General features: G+C 27.1%; 1 protein-coding gene across 1 annotated transcript in view; it reads left to right on the top strand.

Annotated features, from left to right (window-relative positions):
* The first annotated feature begins 278 nt into the window (after positions 1–278).
* The window catches only part of LOC101237954 (probable RNA polymerase II nuclear localization protein SLC7A6OS), a 50880-nt gene continuing 37366 nt past the window's right edge, over positions 279–13792 (top strand). Inside the window, exons 1-4 of the mRNA XM_065799806.1 lie at positions 279–469; positions 7856–7918; positions 8175–8233; positions 8406–8483. Coding sequence (XP_065655878.1) covers positions 379–469; positions 7856–7918; positions 8175–8233; positions 8406–8483 — 291 coding nt within the window. The 5' untranslated portion in view covers positions 279–378. The remainder of the gene's footprint in view (positions 470–7855; positions 7919–8174; positions 8234–8405; positions 8484–13792) is intronic.

The following is a 13792-nucleotide window of genomic DNA, read 5'->3' as shown; positions in this document are numbered from 1 at the left end:
ATTAATTATCAGTATCATTTTCTGTATGTTTCAGGAGAAAAAATTGAAAATTCTTTATTTATGCGTGATAAATAAATGTTCAAGTGACCAACTTACTTTTTTTTATTTATTTGATTTATTTATTTTATTTATTTTATGATATATATATATATAAAATCAACTTATTATACAAATTACAATTGAAAAATGAACTTTCGATTTCGATTTAAAAACCTGAAGAATTTTTTATGTTTGGCGAGGATAATGCTGTGGTCACATTGATTCTTAAGAGGGATATAGTTAATAAAGAAATTAGGATATTCAAATTTTTTATTTAAGATTTTAAAGATATTCAATTATTCAAGATATTTGGTTAAGATATTAAAGATATTCAAAGTCATGGCATTATCTGATGTTCAATCTATGTACAATCAAGGAACTATTCTCCGTATTAAAAGGAAGCGAACTGAAGATCCTTTTAATGCTTTGTGTAAGTAGTTAAAGTATTTGTAAATAGATTCTCTCTAAATTTTATAAAAAAGTATTCCTTGTTATTTTATACGTTTTAACAGTAGTTGTTTGTAACCAGTTTGAATATATATATATATATATATATATATATATATATATATATATATATATATATATATATATATATATATATATATATATATATATATATATATATATATATATATAGTTCTATAGTTTGTTGCGCTTAGGAAGCACAGAAGGAAAAAAGTGATTCTTACGCCAACATATACATCACTTTTAATTACTTTTGACTTTCATCCAACATTTGCGTGTTGGACGAAAGTCAAAACTATTAATTTAATTACAAATTAATCGTTTTTTAGAAAAACCACAAAAACGCAAATTTAATTGACCAGATTGTTTTTAAAAACATTCTGAATGTTTTTAACAAAATAAACAATGTTTTTATTTTTATTTTTTTCAATAAAATGTTTTTTTTTTTTTTTTTAATAAAATGTGTTTATTTTTTTTTTTCTTACTATGAATCATGCGCGGAGTGTTGCTACATCGACTATCTTATAGCCTGACTCGCAAGGGAGTGCTGCTACATCAACTGACAAATAGCCTGACTCGCAAGGGAGTGCTGCTATATCGACTGACAAATAGCCTGACTCTCAATGGAGTGCTGCTACATCAACTGAGGGTTTGGTTGGGGCAGGCAGTCTATCAATTATTAAAAAAAAAAATTCCGGTCTTGCATTTTAATTTTTACTTTTTTTCAACAAAATATGGAAAAAACTTTCGGACAACATGTAGGAGTTCTATATATATATATATATATATATATATATATATATATATATATATATATATATATATATATATATATATATATATATATATATATATATATAAATATATATATATATATAAATATATATATATATGTATATATATATATATATAATATATATATATATATATATATATATATATATATATATATATATATATTTATATATATATATATATATATATATATATATATATATATATATATATATATATATATATATATATATATATATATATATATATATATATAGTTCTATAGATTGTTGCATTTGGGAGTACGGAAGGAATAAAATGATTCTTATGCCAACAAATATGTCACTTTTAATTACTTTTGACTTTCGTCCAACATTTGCGTGTTGTCAGAAAGTTAAAACTATTAATTTAATTACAAATTAATCGTTTTTAAAAAAAACCAGCAAAAACGCAAATTTAATTGACGAGAATGCTTTTAGAAACATTTTGAACGTTTTTTAAAAACATTCTGAATGTAAGAAAAAAAAATTCCGGTATTGCATTTTAATTTTTACTTTTGTCAACAAAATACGGAAAAATTTTCTGACAACCAGTTAGGAGGTATATATTTTATATATATATATATATATATATATATATATATATATATATATATATATATATATATATATATAAATATTATATATATATATATATATATATATATATATATATACATATATATATATATATATATATATATATATATATATAATATATACCTCCTAACTGGTTGTCAGAAAATTTTTCCGTATTTTGTTGACAAAAGTATAATTGTTGACAAAATATATAATATATACCTCCTAACTGGTTGTCAGAAAATTTTTCCGTATTTTGTTGACAAAAGTAAAAATTAAATGCAAATGTTTCTAAAAGCATTCTCGTCAATTAAATTTGCGTTTTTGAAAAGTCAAAAGTAATTAAAAGTGACATATTTGTTGGCATAAGAATCATTTTATTCCTTCCGTACTCCCAAATGCAACAATCTATAGAACTATATATATATATATATATATATATATATATATATATATATATATATATATATATATATATATATATATATATATATATATATATATATATATATATATATATTAAAATATTTTAAATGAGAAAATACAACTTTATAATGGAACTTGAAGTTTCATGCCATTCGGCAATCATCAGCCTTATTATTCAATAATAAAATAAAAAATACAAATTTAGCGTTGCAACGGCATCTGATGTCAAGTGTACGTGATCTGATATTTGCTAATCGCTGGCATCTTTTAATTATGTTCCACTTAATTATAGACATGTTACCTGCGTCTTTGTGTTTCCAGATTTCTTTGGAAGTTCTGTATCATTTCTATACCTGGTTGCATTAAATGATTTAAGGTGGTTTGCAAATCTGAGCTTGAATGCGTTTTCACTGATACCGATGTAAGATTTTTTTGTAAGACTGGGATTAGATGATGATAAAATAACATTATATACAACTTTTTTTGATAGACATTCATTATTTAACGGGCATGCAGTTTTCTTAATGCAGTTGCAATTTATATCATTAGTGCTGAGTTTGTTGCGCAAAATTTGTTGGTTGTGTGAATTAATAATAGATTGAATATTTGGCATGCAGCTGTAACTAACTTTTATTGTGTTTCTGTTGAAAATTTTGTGGAGCTTATGATGTAATGGAAAATGTAAGTCAATTAAGTTTAAGAAAAGGTGTCCAATTTTTGTTACCACATTTTTATTAAAAGGATTTTTTGGAAGAACCATCCACCAAGCATTTTAAAACAATTACCAACCTCAATTAAACATAGATTATCTTCTAATTCTTCAAACAAAAAAATTTCCCAAAAGTCTGCTCCTATTTATAAAGTCGCATAAGAAAAGTCTGGATTTCACACCAATCTCCAATATCATTCAAATCTAAATCCTTCTAATACTAATAAACTAAAAAGAAATGTAATATGGTTTAATCCTCCTTTCAGTCAAAATGTGGTAACAAAAAAAATAAAAATTATATATATATATATATATATATATATATATATATATTAGGGTGGTTTTTTTTTGTTTTTTTTTTAGTTTGATATTACACACCCTCTTATTTGGTGAGGTTCAATAAAAAAAGTTCACAGATAATTTTTTTTGCAAACTGATGATGGGAAATGGTCCCCACACCTGCTTTGTAACCCCTTTAGAACCCCGTTTTTGTCTAAAATGACATATTTCTAAAATGTATCAAAATCAGTTAGTGTCAGTGTTACATGCATCAGTTATATTTATTAGGGTTATAAAAATTATAAGAATGTATATAGCAATGCCCTGTTTCCAGACTCCACCCTAGAAATGATAGGTCCCGGACTTGTTTTTTAAGCCCTTTTGAGACCCGTTTTTGTCTAAAATAACCTATTTCAGAAATCTATTAAAATCAGCTTGTGCCACTGTTGCATGCATCAGTTTTACTTATTAGGGTGATAACAATAAAACAAATGTATATAGCAGTGACCTATACCCACACCGCACTTTTAGGGCGCCAGGACCCGGACCTGTTTCTTAAGCTCTTTCAAGACCCATTTTTATCTGAAAATGATAAATTTCTGAAATGTATTAAAACAAACTATTGCCAGTATTGCCAGTATTGTGCACCAGTTTTGCTTTTAGGGTGATGACAAGTGTATGAATATATATAGTGGGGGTAACTTGGGGTAAAAAGAAAGGGTAAAGATACAAAAAGCTGTTAAAAGTACTTAAAAAAGGTCCTTTTTTTAACATTTCTTCAGTTTTTTTAATTGTGAGTACCAGTGGCCCATATGCCCCAAATGGTGTCCCTCTACCAGCCATTTCTACCTCAGTCATAATTAAAGTTTATAAATTTAAAAATAACAAAAAATATTGTGAATAAAACTTTTAAAAGAATTAAAATTTTTCTTATGCGTTCAAGAAAACATATTACAAATAACAAACTATAAATTATTTGGATGAAATAGCATACATACTTTAATCAAACCTTGACATATAACTAAATTAAAATAAAACAGAAAAACAAAAGCCATATATTAATATTATTATTATAATGTATTTAACTATATATTTAGTTCATATTATATATATATATATATATATATATATATATATATATATATATATATATATATATATATATATATATATATATATATATATATATATATATATATATATATATATATATATATATATATATATATATATATATGCATAGATTAAATTGTTGTTATTTGGAATGATTATGGCTAAACTGTTTCTTTGTAGCTTCAGTTGAAAAATGTTTTCTATGATACTCAACTACTTGGTAGAGAAGCTGACGTTGATTGTCATTTTTTGTCAAAACTTCATTAAAGTCAGTGGCTAATTTAACTGCCCATTCTGCACAGTCATTAACCACTTTCATGACACGAACTATCTAACAAGCAAACTTGTAGTCATCACGATTAGCCCAAGTTTTAGGAGACGATGTCAAGAATTCTTTTGGTAAATTGAGAGAGTCAAACAAGTTCATTGAGCCTCGTGTAACAAAGTTAGCTATAGAAAGATTGGAGAATGTATAAATCTTGTGTGGAGCAAGTTTCTATTGTCACCTGGTAACAGTTCTTTTTGTAAGGCATTTACAATATCCATTTTCTCTTCAACAGAAATTTTATTACTGAATAATGGGAGAGCAACTAGATCTTCACTTAAATACCATTTACAACTTTGCTGTCAACTTGACAATAGTTCTCAATTACTTTAAAAAGAAGGAGATCATTTATTGGTGCTTCTGTTGTGAGAGATGCTGAAAACCAGAAACATGCATATATTGTGGTTATGAAGAGACATACTCTTCTTAAAATCCCTATTTCTTTCTCTGTGATATTTAACTGATGACAAAAACCAAAAACTTTTAAATAGTATATACCTTTAGCCATCCATCTTGCACGATTGTAAGCCCCAGGAATGCAAATAGTTGTTGTATCATTATTTTCTCCCAAAATGAGAAGAGCTAGTCTTCCAAATTCTTTATAGTCATCACGTGGTTGCGTTTCCTTTAAGTATTTTTTCAAATTTTCTACCACATTGGATTTTCGAGATGCAAGCCACTCTTTTTCAAACTTTGTAAGGCATCCAGCTCCGCTTTATCACTTTCAAGTGGTTCAAACTTTGATTTTTCTATTAGCTCCCACTGGGACTTCACTCTACCAAAAAGTTCAATGTTTTGTCCTTTTGAAACAAAAAACACATCGAACACTGCTTTTGCACAGATTTCAAGAATATGATGTCGACAGGCTAAAAACAAAACTCTTCGATTCATTGACTTCTGTATGAGAGTTATTGCCCCATTATGACTTCCTGTATTACTTGCAGTTGTGTCAAAGCAAAGACCTGCAAGATGCTCCTCAACGCCAGGCCATTCATGAATGAACTCAACTACCTTTTGTCCCATTAAAGCGCCAGTACCAGCAGGTATCTCAGGGATCCCTAATATTTTCTTAATATCCAAGCCAGATTGGCTTGGATATTAAGAAAATATTAGGGATCCCTGAGACAACAATTGGCAGACATTCACATCTGGTTTTAACAACATTCGACAACATTTTACCATCAAAATGAGCAACTAGTGGAACCAATGGTTGAAAATTTTTTCTTACTGCTATTGCAAGAGATTCACGGGATGTAGTTCGAGCTTCCATTAGAGTGGAACGTGAAAATGTTTATTTACATCAATACTGATTGCAGCTAGGGCTGGTGTGACAACCATCATTGCTTGTCGTGATGTTATTTTTGTTATTAATGCTGCATGAAAGAGTTGATTGTCAAGAATACAACATTTGGATATTGTAATTGAGAGATGACTAGTGCACATAGTAAAATGGTTTGAATTATTTAGATGATTAAAAGCTTTTTGTGTTTGAATTGACATATCGCAGTCAGAATTTTCATCCAAAGAGTAATCTGAATTGCAATCCATTAATGTATCTGTAGATATAATCTTACTTTCTTTATGTTGTTCAAAGCGTCTTTTTTCTTCAAACTTGCCTTTTCTGTATTTTAGAACTGCTTTTTTATACATCAAGTCTTCTGATGTCATTAACATCTTTCAGGGACCTCTCTGGTCTATCAGAAATTGTTTATCTTCATTTATTTTGATGACATAATCCCATTCACCATGGGCAATATCAAAAAGTGGATTCATCTTGGCAGTGACTTTTTCTTGATAGATATGTTGAGTTGCTGATTTTCTACTTCTGTGCTTAGACACTTGGACATGTTGCTTGTGAATACTTTTTAGTTTAGCAACTACATGAGGCTTTGCTATAGTTGGAATATTAGCTTTAAACCAGAAAATCATAACTTCATCTGCAACTGTGTTGCTGGATATTGAAAGAATTGATTTTTTGATTACCATTTCATAAAAAACTCTACATAGGGCAACAACACTTGTTGGCAACTGACTCGGCCCATCTATTGTTGAGAGAATATGTACAACTAGCCAAACATTTGTAGTTGAGCGTGTTGCCTTCTCTGAAGCAGCCATCTTCTTAAGTTATATTTTTATACTTTTTTACTATAATAAAAAGAATATAATAGAATTTTAGTATATATAATTATATGATACACCCCCCATCCCCCTATTTTCCCTACTTTTTTTAATAATATATCAAAATATGCATTTAGGAGCAATTTTTGGTAAATAATGCTGAGTGGGTAAATCTAAATTTGGTTGTACTTTCCAGTCTTCTGTGAACTATCTATGTTGTAACATAATACTTTATATTATTTCTTTTTAGATCAATTTATAGCAGTGTTTTGTATGAAATAAAGATAGAATTACAAGATTAAGTTTAAGTCAAATTTTGGTTGATTTACGGTTCCAAAATAGGGTTTGGAGGACCACTTCCCATTATAAGTTTTCAAAAAAATTTTAACTGTATACTTTTTATAACAGACCTCACCAAATAAGAGGTTGTGCGATTTAAAATTTAAAAAAAAATTTTTTTATATATAAAAAAACCACCCTAATATATATATATATATATATATTTATATATATATATATATATATATATATATATATATAATATATATATATATATATTATATATATATATATATCTATATATATATATATATATATATATATATATATATATATATATATATATATATATATATATATATATATGTATATATATATATATATATATAATACACACACACACACACACACACACACACACACACACACACACACACACACACACACACACACACACACACACACACACACACACTATTATGGTTGTTAATTTATTATAATTGTTATTATTGTTATTATTATTATTATTGCTATTATTATTATTTTATTATTATTATTATTATTATTTTCATTAATGTTATTTGATGGCGTATACTTGAAATTACTTTTGAACCATTTGTGAAATATTTGATTTTTGATTTTGACTATTGACCTTGAAATAAAGATATTTTGTTGAAATGTATACATTGATTCTTCATTTACTTGTAGTAATTCGCAGCTCAAAACAGAGAAAAGATAATGAATGTATTCCAACAGTTGATCACGATAAGTGTATGATTTAACTTCCTTTTTTTGAATTAAATTTTAGATTTAAAGATCATTTTAGGTGTTTTTGTTGTTTGTCATTGTTGTTTGTATTGTCATTGAAAAATTTCAAAATTTTTAAGTTTATCATATTAATTTTAAAAATAAATACAATTTAATTTAAAAATAAATGTAGTTTAAAATATGAATTTAAATAACATTTAAGTTGTCCTATTAATTTTAAAAATAACCTCAGAGTTTATAACGAATTGTTTTTTTAAAGCCCAAAGTTTATTTTGGTTTGCTGGTACAGTTGAACATGAATCCACAGAGAAAGTTGTAGTATGTTTTTAGACAATTGCAATATTAGATGAAATTATTTTTTAATCATTTAGACAAAATCTCAAAAATTAAAAGCTTAAACATTTTGTTTTCTTGATTCTTTTTTTATTTATTTTTTTTTCAATTACTTTAAAAAGATAAATGGTAAATAATAAAATAAAATTTTTTTCAGGGAGAATTCAAGAAGTTTGGGTGGAAACAAGTAAAGTCTAATGAAAGCATAAAGCAAAGAGCTAGAAAAGAAAATCAAGTAATGTTTAATTATTATCATGGTAAACAGAGTTCAATAAGTTTTTAGTAAATGCATAAATCTGTATACTGTTACAGCCAAATAAAATTAACGTGAATCCAAATATACCACATGAACAACCTTGAAATATAGTTTATTTCAAATATGCATACTATAATGCTATTGTACTATTATACGATATACTATACTATTCAGATATTTTGTAATAACATTAAAAGATATGCCACACCCACCCACCCACACACACACACACACACACACACACACACACATCTCTTTTAAATCTTTTATTGAAATAAATATTAATTTGAGTTTACAAATGCTAATAGTACAATACTTTGATGGGGTGTATTGAGAATTTACCGAGTGTTTTTAGGCTAGGTATAGAGTAGAATTAGCACAGTATTTATTAGTGTCATTATGCCGGTGACAGAAAAATTTTTGTAGGTACGTGTTTAAATGCATTGTCAATTTTGCTATTCTAGTATTGAATTTGAAAGTGGAATGTAAGTAATTGTTTTTGTGTAGACTAAGTGTGATTAAATGCTTTGGAATGCTCAATATTCATTTAAGTATTTCTTTTGGATAATACCTGTTGGGAGATTATGTCTTGTACATAGATTAAAAAGAGAATTGGACCAAGGACGCTTCCTTGTATCCCCCCAGATAGTACATCTTTCTATTCAGTTGACTTGTTAAATTAAAAACTTGTTGTTTACAGTGTTAAATTCATTTTGCAATCCTGGGCAATAACCAAGGCGGTAGGTTAATTTTGAGTTTGTGCAAGAGAATAATCTGGTCAACTAGGTCAAAAACTTTCAAAAAATCAAAGAAAATAGCTGTAAGTGAGATAGTATGGTCGATAGCATATTCCCAGTCATTTGTTACTTGTATGATAACATCAGTTGTACCTTTACCAGAAAGAAAACCGAATATGCTGTTTGGTAATAGTTTATCTTGAACATATGATATAATATGTTTTGCAAGGATACATTCAACTAATTTGGATTTTGTAGTTGTTATAGCGATTGGTCAATAGTAGGTTGGTAGAGATGAATCATCAACTTTTAAATTAAAAATGATTTTGCATAAAACTATTCATATGGTACAATACATTTATTAATACAATGATTACAAATAATAACTAAAACTTTAACAATGCATGCACCATAATGTAGCTTGCCAGATATGACATTACTGGCTGATAAAAGGTGATAAATCTGGTTTATTAGTGCTCTACCAAACTACATCTGAGAATTGGATATTTAGTTTTGTACAAAATTCAAGATCTGAGGGTAAGTTGGCACTTGGGGTTAAAGTCAACATGGATGTGACCACATACTATTCTTGTTAGTGGGATACGTATATTTTTTTCAGTAGTTTAATGCTTTCTGCCAAGATGTTACATTGGTTGTAAAGCTCAGCTTTGTGCAAATGTTGGTATTGTTTTATGAATTGTAAAATATTGGCAGTCGTCCATTCTTGTTCACTGCTTTTTCTCCACTTACTTGGTCAGAGGTTGATGTTTATTATGGACATCATGTTTATTATGGACATCATATATATATATATATATATATATATATATATATATATATATATATATATATATATATATATATATATATATATATATATATATAACTCTTATATGTTGTCAGAAAGTTTTTTCCATATTTTGTTGACGAAAAGAAAGAATTAAAATGCAAGACCGGAATTTTTTTTTTATTAATTGATAGACTGCATTCCCCAAACAAACCCTTAGTCGATGTAGCAACACTCCCTTGTGGGTCAGGCTAAAAGATAGTAGATGTGCCAGCACTCCGTTGCAAGTCAGGCTATTTGTCAGTCGATATAGCAGCACTCTCTTGCGAGTTAGGCTATTTGTCAGTCGATGTAGCAGCACTCCCTTGCGAGTCAGGCTATAAGATAGTCGATGTAGCAACACTCCACGCATGATTTACAGTAAATAAAATTAAAATAAAAAACATTTTATTAAAAAATTATATTGTTAAAAACATTGTTTATATTGTTAAAAACATTCAAAATGTTTTAAAAACATTCAGAATGTTTTTAAAAACATTCTGGTCAATTAAATTTGCGTTTTTGTGGTTTTTTTAAAAAAGGATTAATTTGTAATTAAATTAATGGTTTTAACTTTCTGACAACACGCAAATGTTGGACAAAAGTCAAAAGTAATTAAAAGTGACGTATGTGTTGGCGTAAGAATCATTTTTTTCCTTCCGCTCTTCCCAAATGCAACAAACTATAGAACTATATATATGTATATAAATATATACGCTTTGCTATGTCTGAAGCAGCTATCTTAATTAAAATTTTTATACTTTTTTACTATGATAGAAAGAATATAATATAAATTTAATAAATATAAAGTGCTCAAAGTCAAATAATAAAACAATTAAGTCTTAGATGAAACCCCCCTCCCCCTTTGTATAAATATATATAAAATGTATGAATATATATTTGTATGATATATAAAATATATGTTTGTATGATATATAAAATATATTTGTATCATATATAAAATGTATGAATATATATTTGTATATTTTGATAACTTAGTGTAGCTTCATTGTAGCAAACTCTAGTATACAGTGGCATTCAAAAATTATAAAAAGTCACTTAGATTATTTTTAATGGTTATTTAATTATCTCTTAATTGATTTTTTAAATAATAAGTGTTCAAAAAATGTCCTTAATTTCGGAGTTAATTAATCAATTAGCTTTCTAATGATATATAACACTTATCAGTCCTATTTATCGTTTCTGAGTAATTTAATAACAAGTTAAAGCAATTCTATTAATTACTCATTAAAAATGTCAAAATTATAAGGTTTAATTTAAACTTAATAACTCTTAAATGAAAATTATAAAAGAATTTTGAAAATCTGTACTTGCTTTGACCAATATTAATTACAAATAAATTTAAAAAAAATAATCAATTTTTAACCAGTATTTTAAAAGATATTTTAGTTGGTAAATTCTTGGTACACCTTAAGCAGAAAAATGGACAGAAAATTAGTATTAAAAGAAGTCAAAATAATTGGTCTTTCCAAAGATAACACAAAAAGTAAACAAGAAATAGCAAGATTATGTGGTGTTTCACTATACTGTGTCCAAACAATCCTGAAAAAGTAAAAACTTTCAAGTGATGTAAAAGATTCACCAAGATCATTTTTTTACCAGCACGATCACCAGATCTGAACCCCATCAAAAATATTTGGTCATGGATAGGCATGAAGTAAAAAAAAATCAAGATAAAATGTGGAAAGTGTTGTGTAATTGAAACTTGCACCAGAAAAAATTTAAACAAAATTTCAAAGAAATTGTGTATGCATCTGATTTAATCAAAAACACGTTGCATAAAAGCTTGTGGTTATCATGCAAAATACTGAGTTAAAGCTTGGCCTTATATTTTTGACACATTTTTAAAATTGATTTTGGTACCAAAATGGTATTTTCTTTTTGAATTTTTAATCTATATTTGTTATACAATGTATTCCAAATATAAGTTTAAAAAAACATTAAATAATTCATAAATTGCTAAAAAAATCTTTTTTGAATTTTTGAAAGCCACTGTATATCATTGAATCATGATGTCATGTAATTTTTAATTTAATTAGTTTTTAATCAATAATTTTATTAAATTGTTTTAATAGTTTTTTAATAACAATTTTTGAAGGTTGTTGTCCAATATAAATTAGCTAAAATTTGTAACTATCAGAGTTTTATTTAACGAATAGTACAAACGGGTTTTTACATAATTAAGTTTGCTACAAAAAGCTACAAGGTGATTGGACAGTAAAACACAATATGAAATAATTTATGCTTGAAGCATATGCTTGCACTTCAGATGAACAAAATCATTTGTTGAAATGAATGAACAAAAGTAATTGTTGAAATGCAGAATAAAAAGTTAAGACTAATTTTTATGTTTATTGTAAGAAAAACAGCTTATTCCATCTATGATGCTTAAACCACTGAAGATATACATGATAAAAGCCAAGATTTTACTTTTCGCAGCATTCTCTGTGGATGATTATACTGCATATGAACCTTTTACAAAACAAAAATAAATGATGTGCTTTTAGATGACTAGTAGCAATATCTATTGTCTACCTTGGTAGCTATTTATCTATGTGTTTTTGTTTTGGTGTAGGATTAACATTTTTTATCATCAAGATTTTGCTTCAAGTCTTGTCTCGATACCATATTACAAAAGAACTTTTAGTTTGTTACAACAGCGTAGGATAGTTAAACCGCATTGTGAAGAAATGTTCGCTTGCAAATAACTTGGGAAAGATCTTTCAGTGTTTTAAAAAAGAGGACACATGGTATCTAAGTACACAACAAAATTGTTTCTCACAATTTGGAGTAAAAAAATGTAGTATTTAGAATGTGTTTCATAAAGTTTTAGAAAGACTTTTTATTTCTCCATTGGGAACAATGAAGTTTGGGTCCAGTTATTTTGGTACGGCAGTTTCAAGTAAGAATTTCAAGTTAACAAAGTTGAAATTAAAAAGATCATGAAGCAGTTTTTGTTGGTTTTGTATTAAATTTTGCGCCATTAATCATGAAATATGTTATGGGCACCTTTGTTTGTCAAGATGAAAATGAAGAATGGAAAGTTAGCTTAGGTTACTGATATTTTGTGAATGAGAATCATTTTGAAAAATATGGCTTGAAGAGTAAATAAGGTGAACAGATGATGGGGTTCATGAAGCGAACAAATGATGGGGTTCATGAAGCGAACAGATGATGGGGTTAGTGATGGGGTTCATATAGATTGTGTGTGCTAAGTTGGTGACAAACTTATTTCATTTAAATAGAATTGAGTGATCCCAAAAAAGTTAACTAGATGAGTAGTGTTTCTAATCTATAGACTGTTGGTAGACTGTCTATAGATGTTTAGATCTTATCTAAACAACTTGTAATCAACCACAAATTTACCAATTTGTGGTTGATTACAAGTTGTTTAGATAAGATAAATTTTTTTTAAATAAATTGGATAAATAAATTTTTTTAAAAAGGAAGAGTTGTTTGTGAAAAGAATGTCAAATTTGAGGTTTATGCTGAGGTGGAAAGTTGTGAGCTAGTCATGGTGATTGGGATAGGCAGCAAGGGACTTTTAGTAGTTAATTATGTAGTTTTTTAGGAGCTCTTATTCAAATTGATAAAAGTATGGAGGATGAAAAATGGCTGCAAAAAGATAACTCTAATGTTCATTTAAAATTGGCAGATGTTGGCATTGTGATGTACGAAATTGTGATGTGTGAATATTGTTTTAA

The sequence above is a fragment of the Hydra vulgaris genome, chromosome 06 (genome assembly GCF_038396675.1).
Source record: "Hydra vulgaris chromosome 06, alternate assembly HydraT2T_AEP".
Taxonomy (NCBI): domain Eukaryota; kingdom Metazoa; phylum Cnidaria; class Hydrozoa; order Anthoathecata; family Hydridae; genus Hydra; species Hydra vulgaris.
The sequence above is the reverse complement of the archived record's forward strand: the minus strand, read 5'-3'. Positions and strand labels throughout refer to the sequence as shown.